The following is a 17,310-nucleotide window of genomic DNA, read 5'->3' as shown; positions in this document are numbered from 1 at the left end:
GTGGATTGCCACTTCATTCTCCAGGGGATCTTCCTGACCCAGGAATCAAACCCCGGTCTCCTGCATTGCAAGCAGATTCTTTACCGACTGAGCTATGAGGGAAGCCCAATAGCCCCTGGTTATTAAAGAAACTTAAACGTTATCTCACCTTACAGTAATTAATTTTAAAGCCTTGGCAAGAAGACACAGGTTAAAATTTGAAAAAATCTGCAATCACAATTCTTCCAAATCTCTTATACTAGTGTGTGCGTGTGCACGTGTGTGTGTGACTATTACATTATTTAAGCTCACAAAAGAAATCAAACCTTAACAAACACCTACTAGGTATCTACTAAGCATCTAGAAAGATTAAGATTTTAAGAAACATTCTGACAACATACTGATAAAATAAATTTAAACTTAACAACATTTCATTACAATACTCTAACATACCAGGTGGGTGGTCTTGACTTGTGTCTAACTTGGGATCATTTCCCAAGCGTGAGTGTGACTTTGACTTTGATTTCAGAGAAGGAAAGAATTCCATCATCAGACCTGAGGTAGGAGGAGGGCTTGGGCCCCTACTGGATTTGCCCAAGTCTTCTCCCTTCTTGACTGGCACGACCTTCCTTTTTATCGTTTTGTCCAGTACACACATTTCACTCTTGTTAGGGCAGGTTGTCTGGGGAGTCCCATAAATGGCTTCATTCCCAAGAACACCATCATGTTTAAATGAATTATCTTCAAGGTCAGTCCAAGTTCTTTCATCATCAAAGTCAATTTTATTCACACTTATAGATGAGTGTCTTCTGGAGGAATCAGAAAGTTTATTTTTCAAGCTTTCTATTATGAGAGAATCATCACTGCTATAATCCTTATCAGACAAATCTAAATCAACATCTCTCCTTTTCTCTTCCTCTTGAGTCGTGGTGTCCCGAAAAGGTCCCTTATCATCACAGACTTTCGGACTATCTTCTCTGCTGCTGGAACTCCTTTCCTTACCCGCAGATGATGGCTTTATAGTGACGTCAAGCTGTTCCTCCAAATCGGTGCTGTGATCACTGTCTGTAACACCTTCACCATCGCCTGCACTCCACCTGGCTTGCCTCTCAGGAGGGTTCGTTTGGTACACTCTCCTCCTGACTTCACAGGACGGCGCCCACAATGCTCCAGGTGAGAACACTGAATCACGTCGTCTGGCAGCAACCTCGCACTCAGCCTTGCTTCCACACTGGGCACGGCCCGGATCCTCGTTTTGGTTATGCTGACTAACAGAACCCAGTGTTGCTGTCTTCTCTTCCCGCACACTTTTGACAGGGGTAGAAGACAGCCGGCGACCTCTGCAGTTCTGCTGGTCCCTCTCTAAGATCTTCAGTACAAATGAGGAGTTACTGGAGAATGATATTTCATCAGCAGCTTGTTCTAAAAACAAAAATTCATCTAATTCCAAATTTTCCTTTTCCTTTTCTCGTTCCCAATTCTCTAACTTTTTCTGAAGAGAATCATCAAGAGAAGATTCTGACCCTTTCAAACTTTCACTTGCTGGGTTCTGAGAAGCCATACAGCTGATGAGTCCTGTGGAAGTGGGAAGTCTGTCTTTACTGCGTGCCTTATTCCAGATTGTGCCACCAACATCACAAGGTTTTGTACACTCAGGTACATTTTCTTTATTATTAGATTCCACTTTTTTTCCTAAACTGATCTGCTCTCTAAATTGCCCATCACATTTCTTCCCTGCTGGCATTTTCAATCCTGATGGAGAGAGACTTTTCCTACTATTACTCTTAAGCACTTTTGGCTTCTGACTGAGTGTGAGAGAACGACACTTGGCTCTGACTTTACTGTGCTTTTTAACAGGAAGGTTCTCTGTACAGATTTCTTTATTTATAAGAGCAGTTTTCCGCTGGAATTGTTGTTTCTCTGATTTAAACACAGGCTGGTCCTCTGAAATGCTCTGAGTGGTGACTAGGTTACTTTCTCTTCCCTTCTGAAACTTAGATTTAGCATTAGTAAATCTGGCTAAACCTTCTCCTCGTTTTAAGAATGGTTGTTTTGGTTTTGCTTTGATAAGCAAAGATCCTTCTGCTTCCTAAAATAAAAGAATATTTGAATTAATTCTGGTATATCCAAGTAATCTCAAAGCTATTTTTTAAGCAAATTATAAACAAATCTCTAAAGCCTTAGATAACTTGATCAAAATAGTAGAAATGCTAACCTTTAGCTGTTTTTGTTGCCGTTCTAGTTCTTCCAACCGAATCTGTTCCTCTAAGTAATCTTCAAAAGTTTGTTTCCTTTCTGTAATAGCAGCTTTAATAGGCCTAATCATAAAAATAAAGTTATGTAACATGAAAACCATGATGTGGTGAATACTTTACACTTAGTGTGGCTGATAGACACCTCTGAGAACTAACCTTTTCCAACATCACAAATTCCATTTGAGAATCTATTAAAAGCTACAATTCCACTCCATCTCCCAAATACAGAAATACATGTCTCTATATGTGATTTGAAAAAGCCCCTCTGAAGTCCACCTACTGACCTCAGACTAACTTTTAAAGTAACATATTCATTATATAACTAAGATATGTTTCCAAGAATAGTTCATTAAATAAATATTCTTTAAGATCCTTAATAATATTAACAAGTCATTTAGCATCCCATAACATATACTAAACTATTTAAGAAAATAATAAACCACCTCACTATTGATTTTATCTTTGATATAAAAATAAATTTAATATTCTATAACCACACTCAATTATTATTTATAAGTGATACCATATGTGAAACTCCAATATATGATCTTTCTCTTCTCCAAAACAGGATTTACCTATTTGAGAGAATATTAGTTTTTTAGATGAAAAAACTGCTGCTGCTGCTGCTACTGCTAAGTTGCTTCAGTCATGTCCGACTCTTAGTGACCCCATGGACTGCAGCCCACCAGGCTCCTCCATCCATGGGATTTTCCAGGCAAGAATACTGGAGTGGGGTGCCACTGCCTTCTCTGGAAAAAACTGCTAGATTCTCCCAATACAACGTCAAGGCTACTTTAACTGATTATCTTCCCAACCTCTTACTGTTGCTAACAATATGGAATAAGCTGGATCTTCAATCCTATACTTAAAAGCACGTCCAAGCAAAAACAAGAAAACTATGGATCTTTCAAACAAAATACCAATAATAATGACTCATATTAAATTCCTTTCAACGCGAATGATACCTTTCTTCAATATTAACCACTTCTGAGGAATCACCAATTTTTTTTAAGTTCGTATCGTTCCCTTCCTGAATCTGTTCCGTCATTTTCTCCAAACATGGTAAAATACCTTCTCCTAGAATAAAAATTAGGAGCAATTTAGTTCAATAAAAAGAGCAGATTAAAGTCTTAAAATGTGAGAATTTTACAAGTTACTATGCTTAAAAAAAAAATTTAGGTAAACAATGTACACCAAAGATTTTAAAACACTCAAGGACTTCTTTAATATGATAAAGAAAACTAAAAAACCCTAATTAAAACACAACATCCTTCAAAAAGTTAATGTTAAGGGGGAGAAATTTTCTAAGTTATAAAAGACTCAAAGAATTGTAGCAACTGAATGTAATACAATAACTTGACTGGATCCTACTTTTAAAAAACACCTTAAAGAGGCAATTTTGGGATCGCAGGGAGCATTCTAAATTGCATTTCCATAGTTAAGGTCCCTGGATACAAAAATATTAATAGTATTGTGGTTATATAGAAGAATGTCCTAATTTTTTCCAGATATTTGAAATTATATAAAATAACGTCTCCATATAATTTGAGATGAAATGACTGAGCAAACTATCAATATGTGCAGATATAAATAGATAAATTTAAGTATAGATACAGATATATATAACATACAAATATAGACAAAGTAAATATGGAAAAATATCAATTGCTGCATCTAGGTAGTGGGTACACGGTCATCACTGCAGCAGTCTTTCAACTTTTCTGGATGTTTGAAATTTGCCAAAAATAAACGGTCAGTGGGACTTCCCTGGTAGTCCAGTGGTTAAGACTCCATGCTTCCACTGCAAGGGGCAAGGGTTTGATCCCTGGTTAGGGCAATTTCACATGCTGCACAGTGCCACCAAATAAAGATGAAAAGGTTAAGGGAATGTACTGTATAAAAAATAAGGAAAAGACATTTGACCTTTTTATACCAAGAAATTACTCTAAACTAGGAATAAGATATTATCCACAAAAGGTGCCCAATACTAAGTACTGAGTAAAGACTTTTTGTCATATCATTTGTGTTTTTCTATATCTGACTCTAAAGAACATATACATAAAAACACCATTAAAGTTGAAAAGCAAATTAAAATTAAAAATACTGGAAATGATTCAGTCCTACTATAAAGAACATGAAATAAAGACATTATTTGATGATCTGTATAATGATAACATTAAAATTATGGTTATGAAGGCTACAGAAAGTGCCATGAGCACTTTCCACATGGAGTGGGAAAAGAACATAATTTATTACACAATACTCACTCTATGATTACAAAATATGGAAAGAAAAAAAAGGCCAGGGAGTGAGCACAGAAACAGGACTTTACACTAGAAATGCCTTGAGCACTCAGTGAGGTTGGAACGAGCAGACACTAAGAACCAGTGCTCTGGCAGGAGCGTACCGGGTGCTGGGAACACAGAGATACAGTAAGGGTGTTGGGGTTGGAGGGATTTCTCTTACAAGTAGTAAGTCCCATCACTAATCTATTGTTCACCTGTCACATCTTCTATCCTATCCCCCACCACCAACACACACTTTTTAAATCGATTTCAAACTTTTCCTAAGCTCTTGAGAAAAATGATCCACACAGAAATCGCTTCCTCCCTTTCTGAAGACTGGCTGCTACCACGACAAGGTCTGAAGTCAACAAGAGTCATCTGCAACTTGTTCCTGGAAAGTCACAAATTCTGTGTCCAAACCAGGCTCAGTGGCTGTACAGAAGTTAGGATCTCTGATTTAAAGACGTAGCATGGACTTCTCTGGTGGTCTGGTGGCTAAGACTCTGCACTCACAATGCAGGAGGTCCGGGTTCAAATCTGATCATGGAATTAGATCCCACATGCTACAATTAAGTGTTTGCATGTGGCAACTAAGACCCAATACAGCCAAATAAATACACAAATATTTAGGAGGACAAAAAAAGACACGAATAGGAGAAAAATATGCAGGACTTGCCTGGTCTTAGAACAACTAGGTGACACTGTCCATTAACTATAGAAGAGAGAAAGATAAGTAACTCACCTTTAGAATAGTTATCATTTTCTTCCTTCAAATCATTTTTTTTCACAAGTGCTTCCTGACACTGTGCCTCATAAAACACGCTGGGAGAAGCACCACTTCTTGAAGTTAAAACAAAATCCTGATGAGTAGTTCTACAGAAGTCGTTTTGTTCACTCGATAAAATGTTAGAAGGGTGTTTTTTTTCTTGGCTTTGATTCTGGTAGATATATGATGGCAAGAAGGGCGTGGTTTTCTCTACAGTGGTTGAATTTCCCGGAGGTCTATACTTTTTCTGGCTCTGGTCATCAGGCAGTGGAGTTAAACCTTACATTAAGAAAATAAACAAAACTGATGACTTTCTATAACATTTTCTGTTCTACCTGTTAATGGCACCTATGATTTCTCCGAAGTGAGAAAAGTACTTTTTTCCCTCATTATTAGGAAACTATGTTTAACAAAGTCATGAAATTTTAAGAGTCCAAAGTGACTTTTGCATACTTTTGATTGAAAGTGCACTTACACCACGACACACGTGCAGTGTTCACAGTCCAGAGCTGCAGCTGGCCTAACTGTGGAAGGCATCGTTCACCCTCCATCCGTGAGCACTGCCTGGAGCTGTCAACTCTAAGCCCTGTGACAAACAGTTAAATGCAGAGCACCGGTGCAGACAGTTACAAATAATCTGAACTGTTCCTTCACAATCAATAACTGCTCTGCGTTACAACACATGAAAACATTTTTCCTTTATGTTCCCATTAAGATGCTGGTGACCTCAGGTGGTGGAATGATGGGTGATTTTGTTTTGTACTTTTCTGTAGTCCCTAAATTTCCTGTAATGCTTTTTACCTGTTCTGTTTAAGTCTCTGCTTTTGAAATCACCCAGTAAACAGACAAAAGATTCCCTTTCCATGTATCTCGAAGACAGAATTCTTAGAGAATAAATGGCAATACTAGCTATCCTGCCTGCTGTACCAGCCCCTTGAAATTTACTACTCCTGTTTTCCCAGATTGTTTCAATTAAACTTAGAATTAGACACACGGAGGGGGGGACTTCCCTGACAGTTCAGTGGTTATGACTCTGTGTTTCCACTGCAGGAGATGCAGGTTCAATCTCTGGTCCAGGAACTTAAGACCCACCAGCCATGTGGCATGGCCAAAAAAATAAGACATAGTGGGAAGTACTTCATAAAAGGCATGCCACCTATGTCTTATACCCTCTGCTTCACCCCTAGCCCACAAATAAAACTGGAAGTCAGGTAGGTCCTCACTGAGTATCAGATTCAACCTGCCTTCTTTAATAACAATATTCTTCCATCTAAATATTTTTGACTAATGGTCATCCCACTTCAGCCTAAAGACATCTCTGACAGAAGAGCAAAATCCCAAAGTAGCAGTCCTCAAAGTGTGGTCTGTACACTCCCAGTGTCCAAGACTCTGTCAGGGCATCCACCAACGTCCAAGCTATCTTCAGAACTACTGAGACAGTATCTGCCTTTTCACTGTGCTGACGTGTACCCTGATCACATGCACTGAGGGAGCTTCCTGGGGACCTCACTCAAAAGCAGAACAGCAGTATCCACTGTGCTCACCACCACACTCTCAGCTCGAAAACTAACAATAGCTTTACTGAAGAATGTTCCAGACAAAGCAAGCAGGAAAATTATTAATTTTTTAGTTAAATTTTAACTCTTGAGTTCATGTCTTCTGAACATTTTATAGGACAAAATGAGAAGTGTGCATAAATCACTTCCGCTGTAAACTAAGCCATGGGCTGTGAAATTTTTTCAGCCATAAGCTCAACTAACTGATCTTTCAGGGATTATTTCTACTTGAAAGAATGACGAACTATGATGATTTAAACCACAGTACTTCGCAGAACACTTTCTCAAAAATGAGACAACTGAGCCATACATTTCAAGGAAACTGACAGTATTTGTTGCCAATGATAAAGTATGAACTTTCAAGTAAAAATCAGAATGTTGGAAAATATGTCCATCACCCTGAGCTTGAAAGCTTTATATTTCAAGACTTTTATGATGATATCTGTGGTAGCATTAATACATATAAATTTTTATACTTCATAATGAAATACATCAATATTTTTAGAACCTACCTCACTCAGAGAACTATTATTTTCCAAATAACCAATGCACGATTTCACCAAAGCACGGATGATGAATCCAAAATGTCAAGATACTTTAATGTATTTTAATGTAATTAGAGCATAGAAAGTTCATTAATATGATTGATTCCATACAGTGAATAACAGCTAAGAAATGACCACTTGTTAAGTTTGGTGGAATATCAAAGAAATAACCATGTTATTTGAAAAAGCTTTCTCCTTTTTCCAATCACATGTCCTTGTGAGGCTGGATTTTTTTCACATACATCAACCAAAACAACATAAATGAAGAGATGGGAGGCGAAAGTAGATATGAGAATCAGCTGAGTTCTATAAGTCAAAAGTTAGAGATTTTCAAAAACACTGAACCATTCTTCTCAACTACTTTTTAGAAAAAAATTTTTTGTTAAAAAGTGTTATTTATAGCACACAGTTATTTTAAATAAATTAGTTTTTAAATTTCCTAGTTTTAATCTCTAACACAGTAAATATCAATAGCTATAGCCCATATACTAATACAAACTCTTTGGAGTCCTCAATAATTTAAGAGTGTTATGGGGTCCTGACCAAAAAATGTTGAGAACTAAAAACAACTGTTACATAACTCCATAGAAGTAGTTCTCACACTAGGAACTTTAAAATCTGCTTCCCTATTGCTCTACCATATGCTATTTCTACCAGAAAACTATCACAGGCTATTTTATAAGTGATAGTGATTATTATTTTTCTGTCCTCCATAAAAGAACCCTGAACCACTCAGTTATTTCCACATACACACCATATTCTCTATATTGTCTAAGATAAACATCTGAATTCCCTGAGCCATTCTTCATTTGCTGCCTTCCTTGTCACCAGTGCTACCACCACACCCAAGGTACCATCCAACCACATCTGTATGCATACCTACCAAGATCTTTCTTCTTTGTATTCTCTACGTCTAGGACAGCCTCTCAACAGAACAGGTGCTCCATTTAATCAGCAAAGTGTGTCTCTTAAAAGGCAGCACCAAGAAGCAAGCACACTGCCCCTGACCACTGTTTTTCAGACCATGGGACACAAACCATTTTGAAATGTCCTTGCTACCTTCCAGGCATGTGAATTAAGAACTGATTCATGAAATTTCTCCGAAATTATGAGTCATGATTTTAAATGTTTTTGTTACTATGCAATCTGGTCAAAAAACTTTCAAAACTACTGCTCCAGATCAACTTCCAACTGCTTGCTTGTCCCCGTAAGTACATCATGCTTTCAAATTAACTGATCTAGCATTCAACAGAAAAGCTGTCCTGTACTACTCCAGAAAGTATTTCTGCTATGGCTCGTTAGCGTAGCAGAATGGCTTCTACACATACACACTTTTATGACCCTGATCAGTTTTTCATTCATCAGGCAGGGGTTGTACCTCAGTAGCCCTAGGTCAAATTCAGCTCTGCATCTTTTATTCTTTTGGGTCTTTTTAAGATTTTATTTTATAAATAAATGTCAATGTCTTTAAGTACGGCACACATGTTCCAGAATGGCACAGATCCCTCATCTGTATTATATTACACCACTACCGTCCCATAGTTGTCTATCTGGCTTGAAATTGGAGTTGGCAACATAACAGAGAAATGGTAGAAATAACCTGTCAAACAACTAAAGACAGGAAACATGTATAACTGCCTACCATGGTACTGACCAAAGGCCTCAGTAAATAATACCTGGGAGTGTCTGCTGCCCAGACACCAAGGCAAGTAGCTCCTCCTGCTCACCCATGAGCCTCTGCAACTGCTCGAGCTGCCGCCTCTTCAGCTGCTCCTGCTTCTTCTGTTGCTCTTCTTTCAGCTTTTTAGACATAAAATTAACTTAATTAAAATTACTATTTCTTTATGGACCTCTGCTCCTTAACATTAATCTTAATCCCTCCCAGCTCCCTTCTCATATCTTCTCTAATAAAGAGTTCCAAAGATGGATGCCTAAGTAACTTAATCTGCCACCAAAACTCTATAAACTCTCAACTGAGAAAAAAAAAAACAAAAACCACATGAATCCTTTGATTCTTAAAGTAGGATCGGTATCAGTCCGTTTAAAATCAACTAATATTTGATCAATCATTTCTAAATTAGTTTTTACAAAATGAGGTAGGAAGATACTGTTAAGTGCTATATTTGTATCTTACATATCAATCATGTTTTAATGTTTCACCTCAAAGTATGATATTATGAGTAAAAGATAAACAAAGACCTGGAACAGATGACTTTTCATTGTAAACAGAAACCTGCAATAACTGTGCAATCATACACATACATATCAGGTCAAACCCCATTTTACCTGTTCAAGCTTTTTAACAAGTGGGTCTTTATAAGGCACTTCTTTTAATTCACTCAAAAGATCTGCGATAAACTCATTTTTGCTATCTTCCCATTGTCCAGGAGCATCCTGACGTGCCACTAGCTGTGGCCCCTCTTTAGTTAAAGCAAAGACTCTCTGTGGTTCAGGTTTATCTGACTGTAACTTGTACGGGCTGTTAGGCTCCAATTTCTGTTCTTCATGAAGTGAATCTTCTTCCCTTATAAAGCTGAAACTATTTGAAAATTTTGTGGCTTTAATAGGAAAGCTGGTAGAAAAGTTCACATTTGCTGGCTTCTCTTCCTCTGCTTCTAAAATAGGAAATCCACGATTTAATATGACCCCAGCCCGAGAAGGATTCGCCATCCACTGGGTTAAGAAGTCCTGCCCACTGTTTAACTCTGAAGAGGTTGGCATCAGAAACATTTTGGTCCAATGGCAGTACCGTATTTAAATAATGTAAAAGATGGAACAGTTATTAATTTCCAACACCTGCAGAAAGAAGACAGAAAACAAGCTACTTTACCCAAACTTCAACCTAGCACAAAAATCTACTGAGTATTTCTTATATAAAAGACTTTAGCAAAGCAATCAAGGAATTAGTTACATATTTTTTTAAATGTCCTCAAAATAATCCACACTGAGGGGATCAAAAATCAAAGTTCCCTCTGATTCAATCAGTTATGGATCAATTTACACAAGTGATAATCAATCAAGACCTAAAACTAAGGGAGCAGGATTCCCTGGTAGCGCAGTGGTACAGAATCTGCCTTTGCAAGAGACTTAGGTTCGATCCCTGGAAGATCCCCTGGAAGAGGAAATGGCAACCCACTCCAGTATTTGCCTGGGAAATTCCATGGACAGAGAAGCCAGAGTCCATGAGCCACAAAGAGTCAGACACGAAGGAGCACAACACAACAACAAAAAACCTAAGGGAGTTAAAGCTCGTCTCAGTTATTTGATTACCAAAAGAAAAACAAAAAAAGAAAGAAAAACAAGTCACTATCTATATCCACTACTACCCGCTTTAACCACTTTCAATGCTTCTGACTGTAGTCCAATACTGCTTCTTTGCCCAACCAGGGAAGCAGTGTTCCTCCTAGTTCCAGAACAAGTCACCACCACCCCAAGGCTTTATCTGGCACCGTCTCCTGTTGTCCCTTCCTCCTCTTCCTATAACTACCTTCCCGCCCACGAGGCAGTCTCTTATCTGTATCCCTAGAGGTCTCTGACATCACTATTTTGGCATTCCTCTCATTATTAGTGGCATTTTGTTTTTGTGTTCATAATCTACCAAGTGAACCATCCTACACTGTTGGTGGGAATGTAAATTGCTACAGCAACTATGGAGAATAGAATGGAGGTTCCTTAAAGAAACTAACAACAGCGTTACCATATGATCCAGCAATCCCACTCCTGGGCATACAGAGAAAACTCTAATTCGAAAAGATACATGCACCCCAATGTTCACAGCAGCACCATTCACAACAGCCAAGACGTGGAAGCAACTTAAATGTCCGTTGACAGATAAATGGATACAGATGTGGTCTATATATACAATTGAATATTACTCAGTCATAAAAAAAGAATGGAATAATGCCATTTGTAGCAACATAGATGGATCCAGAGATTAAATGATATCATTTATGTGTGGAATATTTAAAAATGATACAAATGAACTTATTTACAAAACAGTAACAGACAGACACAGAAAACACTTATAATTACCAAAGCAGATGGAGGGAGAATAAATTAGAAGTTTAGGATTAACAGAACTAAAGAGCCTCTTGATGAAAGTGAAAGAAGAGAGTAAAAAAGTTGGCTTAAAACTCAACATTCAGAAAACGAAGATCATGGCATCTGGTCCCATCACTTCATGGCAAATAGATGGGGAAACAGTGGCAACAATGGCAGACTTTATTTTGGGGGGCTCCAAACTCACTGCAGACGGTGACTGCAGCCATGAAATTAAAAGATGATTGCTCCCTGGAAGAAAAGTTATGACCAACCTAGACAGCATATTAAAAAGCAAAGACACTACTTTGCTAACAAAGGTACATCTAGTCAAAGCTATGGTTTTTCCAGTAGTCACATATGGATGTGAGAGTTGGACTATAAAGAAAGCTGAGTGCCAAAGAATTGACGTTTCTGAACTGTGCTGTTGGAGAAGATTCTTGAGAGTCCCTTGAACAGCAAGGAGATCCAACCAGTTCATCCTAAAGGAAATCAGTCTTGAATATTCATTGGAAGGACTGGTGCTGAAGCTGAAACTCCAATACTTTGGCCACCTGATGTGAAGAACTGACTCATGTGAAAAGACCCTGATGCTGGGAAAGATTGAAGGTAGGAGGAGAAGGGGCTGACAGAGGATGAGATGGTTAGATGGCCTCACTGACTCAATGGACATGAGTTTGGGTATACTCTGGGAGTTGGTGATGGACAGGGAGGCCTGGTGTGCTGCAGTCCACGGGGTCACAGAGTCCAACAGGACTGAGCGACTGAAGTGAAATGAGGATTAACAGATACACACGACTACACATAAAACAGGTAAACAAGGATCTACAGTATAGCACAGGGAACTACACTATCTTGTAATAACCTAGAAAGGAAAACAAACTGAAAAGGAATATGTACGTATATATAACTGAATCACTTTTCTATTCACTTGAAACACAACACTGTAAATTAACTATACTCAAATTTTATTAAAAAAAAAAAAAAAAGGCTAGAAAATTTTCCTCCCAGACTGACAAGTGCATTTTCCCTCTGAGACTTGTCTAGATGCACTGATAAGGGGCATCACCATTGTGATGCAACACTCAGGCGTCTGCATCTGAAACACCCTGTGATCCTTGCCCAGGGGTCCTCAGCCTGCCTTTTGTCTGTGGAAAAACTTCAGCCAAAGAATAAGTTCAATCAGAGAAGGAAGGAAAAGCAGAAGTAAAGAAAAGCAAACAGGACAAAACAGTAACAGCTTAAGTCATTAAGCAAAATCAAGGCCCTGTAGTTCCTTGTCATGGGTTAGTGATAATATTGCGAGCCATTCGGGTGAGCGGTCTTGGAGAGACTGAAACTCCCACCAGGTGGAAGACGTTAACTCCATGATGACCAACCAGACACTAGCCATGACACAGCTGCTACAATTCTGAGACCTGGCCTTGAGAAAATGTGAACAAACCGACTCTGAAACTGAAGATTAACTGTACTTAAAACAAACAAGATGACCCCAATCAGAGGACCGTCATGACGGATTTCAAGATGACTGTCAGAGCCAACTGTGCTGTTTCTCCATGTAGGTGCCTCCATCCACCTAATGGAGAGGGGGTGGGTAAGGTCCTGTCTTCTTTCCACAAAACTTGCCTCTTTATTGGCTTTGAGCAGTGAGCAGGTGGACCCCGCTTTGGGTAATACATCTTTCCTCCACCTATAAAAGAAACCTCCACTGCTCCATTTCAATTTCATTACGATGATCCTGAAAGTATATTTACTGTCAGCATGATGCACAGAAATCCTGTTTTTTCAGCATAACCTGTTATTTATTATTGATACTAAGGCCTTGGTAAAGGGAGCATACTCAGCAAAATGCCTAGGACTATCAGCATGTGAACTCGGATTTTCCTATTATCAAAATCTGTGTGAAACAGACAGACAGCCTTAAGACCTCCAAAAACTGCTACACAAGCTTTCTTTAAAGCACCGGGGGAGGAGTTAAATTCTCGGCAACGCGAAGCAGAAAATGTAGACGCAAACAATTCAAACCCACCCTCAGGTCTTGAAAACCAATTTGTTGCTTAGGGAGGTGAATTTCCGGTCTCCCAAAGAACACGTCATTGAAACCCACCGACCCACAGCAAATCTTCAAACCCACAGCTTTGAATAACCGCGGACAGGGCACCCTGCACGGCCCCTCCGCGCCCAGTGGCGCGCCCCCACTGGCCGAGCCGGTCCCTCCGCGCACCGCCGGCCCGCTTGGATTCAGGACGGCAAACTAACCAGCTCCTTAAGTCCCTCCCCACGAGAAGTCCCGCTCGGAGGCCGGGGCCCCTCAGGCCTCTCAAGCCAGAGCCGGAGCGGGGGAGACGCTGCACTTACAAACCACCCGCCACTGCCGCCGCCGCTCCGCCCGCAGACCCAAAGGCTCCTGGAAACTGTAGTTCCTTCGGTCCCCCTGCGCTTGCGCGAGCGCGCCGTCGGACACACGCAAACTACAACTCCCAGAGAAGCCCGGAAGACACCCGTTAGTGGGAGCTCGCGGCCTGGCACCTTCCGCCCAGGCGTGGGCTCGGGGCCGGAGTAGTGGGCTGCTAAACAGCGGGGAGATGGCTGCTGCAGAGCACTTCCGGGTCCGAGCGACCCTCTCCCTTGGCCTTTGAAAGCTTCGCTAGCGCTCTCGCGAGAAGTGAGTCTCCTCGTCCCCGGAAACATGAGGCTGCGGATGCTCTGATCGGTGGAGGAAGCCTTTCTGCCTAGATTTCTTAGAGTTTTGTTGTCTTTGCCAGGCGGGACCGAGTAAAGGCAGTCAGCCATACTATTTCATGGCAGAGACAACCTTGTGATGAATTAACTGCTTGTCTTTATCGCTTATCTTTGCTGCCTAATGCGTAATTGGCCGTGTGCACAGTGTTGAAAATAAGTATTTTGAACACTGGCGTGCAAAGCTCGAAAACTGTTTTCTTAATTGCCATCGCAGAATGCTGCATAGAAGCGGACTCAGCAATGCAAGGTAGCATTGTGTACACAACTTGGGCTTTGTGCCTGTTTATAAATATTTAAAGTGTCCAACTCTTTGCGACCCCATGGACTGTAGCCCACCAGGCTGCTCCATCCATGGAATTTTCTGGGCAAGAGTACTGGAATGGGTTGCCATTTCCTTCTCCAGGGAAAGAAATCAAAAGAAGTGCCATTTGTAATAACCGGTATAAGAAAACAAACTAGCGCCTACTGCTGGCCCTGCAGGACAGGACAGGGCAGTAATGGACAGTTGTTGGGGCAAGGAATGATAACTTTATTCCAAAAGCCAGAAAACAGAGAAAATGGTGTACTTGGGCCCGTAAAGAACCATCTTGGCAGAGTTAGACTTCCAACTTCTTTTGCACTAAAAGCCTCCAGAGGCAGGGCAGGGCGGTAAAGTCACCTACTCCTGGTTCCCCTCAGCATCTGGAGGAGATGTGTTAATTTCTTCTTTCCTGCAGTCATTCAGGGCTGGGCCTGGTCAGGATGTTTCTAGTCAGGAAGCTTGAAATTGGGGAAAATATATATTTGGTACGAGTTCTACAAAAACAAAGGTACTTTAGCTAAACAAAGGTATTTTAGCTTAATACCAATTACCTGGAAGGCAGTGTTCCTAGAGATGAGTCATTATGTATAATTTAAGCTGATAGGCAGAGGAACCAGAGATCAAATTGCCAACATCTTGTTGGATCATAGAAAAAGCAAGAGAGTTCCAGAAAAGCATCTACTTCTGCTTTATTGACTACACCAAAGCCTTTGTGTGGATCACAGCAAACTGGAAAATTCTTCAAGAGATGGGAATACCAGACTGACCACCTTACCTGCCTCCTGAGAAACCGCTATGCAAGTCAAGAAGCAACAGTTAGAACAGGACATGGAACAAAGGACTGGAAAGGGAGTACAAATTGGAAAGGGAGTACATCAAGGCTGTATGCAGAGTACATCATGCGAAATGCTGGGCTGGATGAAGCATAAGCTGGAATCAAGATTGCCGGTAGAAAAACCAATAACCTCAGATATGCAGATGCACAGATCTGCAGATAATAACCTTATGGCAGAAAGCGAAGAGGAACTGAAGAACCTCTTGATGAAAGTGAAAGAGAGTGAAAAAGCTGGTTTGAAACTCAGTGTTCAAAAAACTAAGATCATGGCATCCAGCCCCATCACTTCATGGCAAATAGATGGGGAAACAGTGACAGACTTTATTTTCTTGGGCTCCAAAATGACTGCAGATGGTGACTGCAGTCATGAAATTAAAATTAAAATTTTCTTGCTCCTTGGAAGAAAAACTATGACCAACGTAGACAGCAAATTAAAAAGCAGAGATATTACTTTGCCAACAAAGGTACATCTAGTCAGAGCTATGGTTTTTGCCAGTAGTCATGTATGGATGTGAGAGTTGGACCATAAAGAAAGCTGAGCACCAAAGAATTGATGCTTTTGAACTGTGGTGTTGGAGAAGACTCTCAAGAGTCCCTTGGATTGCAAGGAGAGTCAACCAGTCCATCCTAAAGGAAATAAGTCCTAAATATTCATTGGAAGGACTGATGCTGAAGCTGAAACTCCAGTACTTCGGCCAACTGATGTGAAGAACTGACTCATTGGAAAAGACCCTGATGCTGGGAAAGATAAAAGGTAGGAGGAGAAGAGTATGACAGAGGATGAGATGGTTGGATGGCTTCACTGACTCGATGGACATGAGTTTGAGCAACCTCCAGGAGTTGGTGATGGACAGGGAAGTCTGGCATGCTTCAGTCCTTGGGGTTGCTCGGAGTCAGACACAACTGAGCGACTGAACTGACTGAAGCTGGTAGGCAACATCTTTTTAGTGATTAACTTGTAATAGACTATGAAAGTTCTTTCCTATTACACTACCATTGAGTTAAAGATAATTTTAAAAAACAGGGACTTCCCTGGTGATCCAATGGCTAAGACTCCATGCTCCTAACTGCAGGGAGCCCAGATCAATCCCTGGTCAGGGAACTAGATCCCACATGCCACAACTAAAAGAATCCACATGCTGCAACCAAGACCTGCCTGCTAAGTCGATGCAGTAGTGTCCAACTCTACGACCCCATAGACGGCAGCCCACCAGGCTCCACAGTCCCTGGGATTCTCCAGGCAAGAACACTGGAGTGGGTTGCCATTTCCTTCTCCAATGCATGAAAGTAAAAAGTGAAAGTGAAGTCGTTCAGTTGTGTCTGACTCTTAGCGACCCCATGGACTGCAGCCCACCAGGCTCCTCCATCCATGGATTTTCCAGGCAAGAGTACTGGAGTGGGGTGCCATTGCCTTCTCCGAACCAAGACCTGGTGCAGCTAAATAAATAAATACATATATGTGTTTAAAGATTACTTTAAAGACACTTCGAAAAAATTGGGCTTCCCTAAAGCATTTTGCTAGCTACTTCAAAAATAGTCCTTCTTCCCGAAATCATGGTTTTCTTTTTTTTTTTTGTCTTTTTTTAATTATGGATGAAGTCAAAGCCCAAGACTTCCAAAGTCAAACAGCTAGATGGCACACAAGGAACCAAATGCTCATCCTCATTTATTATAGTCCTTTGGCTTAAAGCTTGCCCAAAAGTCTTATTTTTTTTCAAGTGTGTATCTTTTTAAAATAGTTAAAATATTTCCTACTTTCTTTGCCTATATTTTATTCTATTTTTATTCTAATTCAGTCCAAGTATCACATTGGTTATTGGTTGAATAAATTAGTCTTTTACTACATTCAAGTCTTAACTGACTTTTAGATCAATGTTTTATAAATGTTCACCTGTAGCCCAGGTGCCCACTAATTTTAAAGGTTCTTAAAATCCATTACAAGGTGGAAGGGGGAGAGGGGAGGAACTACCAGACAATGAAAAATATTGCATCTTCAAGTCTTGCTGTA

General features: G+C 40.2%; 1 protein-coding gene across 15 annotated transcripts in view; it reads right to left on the bottom strand.

Annotated features, from left to right (window-relative positions):
- The window catches only part of CPAP (centrosome assembly and centriole elongation protein), a 37,719-nt gene extending 23,565 nt beyond the window's left edge, over positions 1–14,154 (bottom strand). For 7 of the 15 annotated variants that reach the window (XR_015138217.1, XR_015138213.1, XR_015138214.1 and 4 more), the window contains exons 1-7: positions 13,783–14,070; positions 9,673–10,182; positions 9,063–9,186; positions 5,262–5,564; positions 3,200–3,311; positions 2,195–2,297; positions 433–2,068 (exon numbers count right to left, since the gene is read on the bottom strand). Coding sequence is in view for 9 of the 15 variants with exons in the window: in XM_086329883.1 (XP_086186009.1) it covers positions 433–2,068; positions 2,195–2,297; positions 3,200–3,311; positions 5,262–5,564; positions 9,063–9,186; positions 9,673–10,116 (2,722 nt within the window). In the remaining 6 variants the exon portion in view is untranslated. Of the gene's footprint in view, positions 1–432; positions 2,069–2,194; positions 2,298–3,199; positions 3,312–5,261; positions 5,565–9,062; positions 9,187–9,672; positions 10,183–13,050; positions 13,378–13,453 lie in introns of those variants that run through there. The other 8 variants (XR_015138215.1, XM_086329878.1, XM_086329885.1 and 5 more) reach the window with 5 other exon arrangements.
- Between the last annotated feature and the right edge of the window lie 3,156 nt (positions 14,155–17,310).

The sequence above is a fragment of the Bos grunniens genome, chromosome 12, assembly GCF_055505025.1.
Source record: "Bos grunniens cultivar Pamir isolate PY7600 chromosome 12, Bosgru_T2T1.0, whole genome shotgun sequence".
In the NCBI taxonomy this organism is placed as follows: Eukaryota; Metazoa; Chordata; class Mammalia; order Artiodactyla; family Bovidae; genus Bos; species Bos grunniens.
Note: the sequence above shows the minus strand (reverse complement) of the source record. Positions and strands in the feature narration are given on the sequence as shown.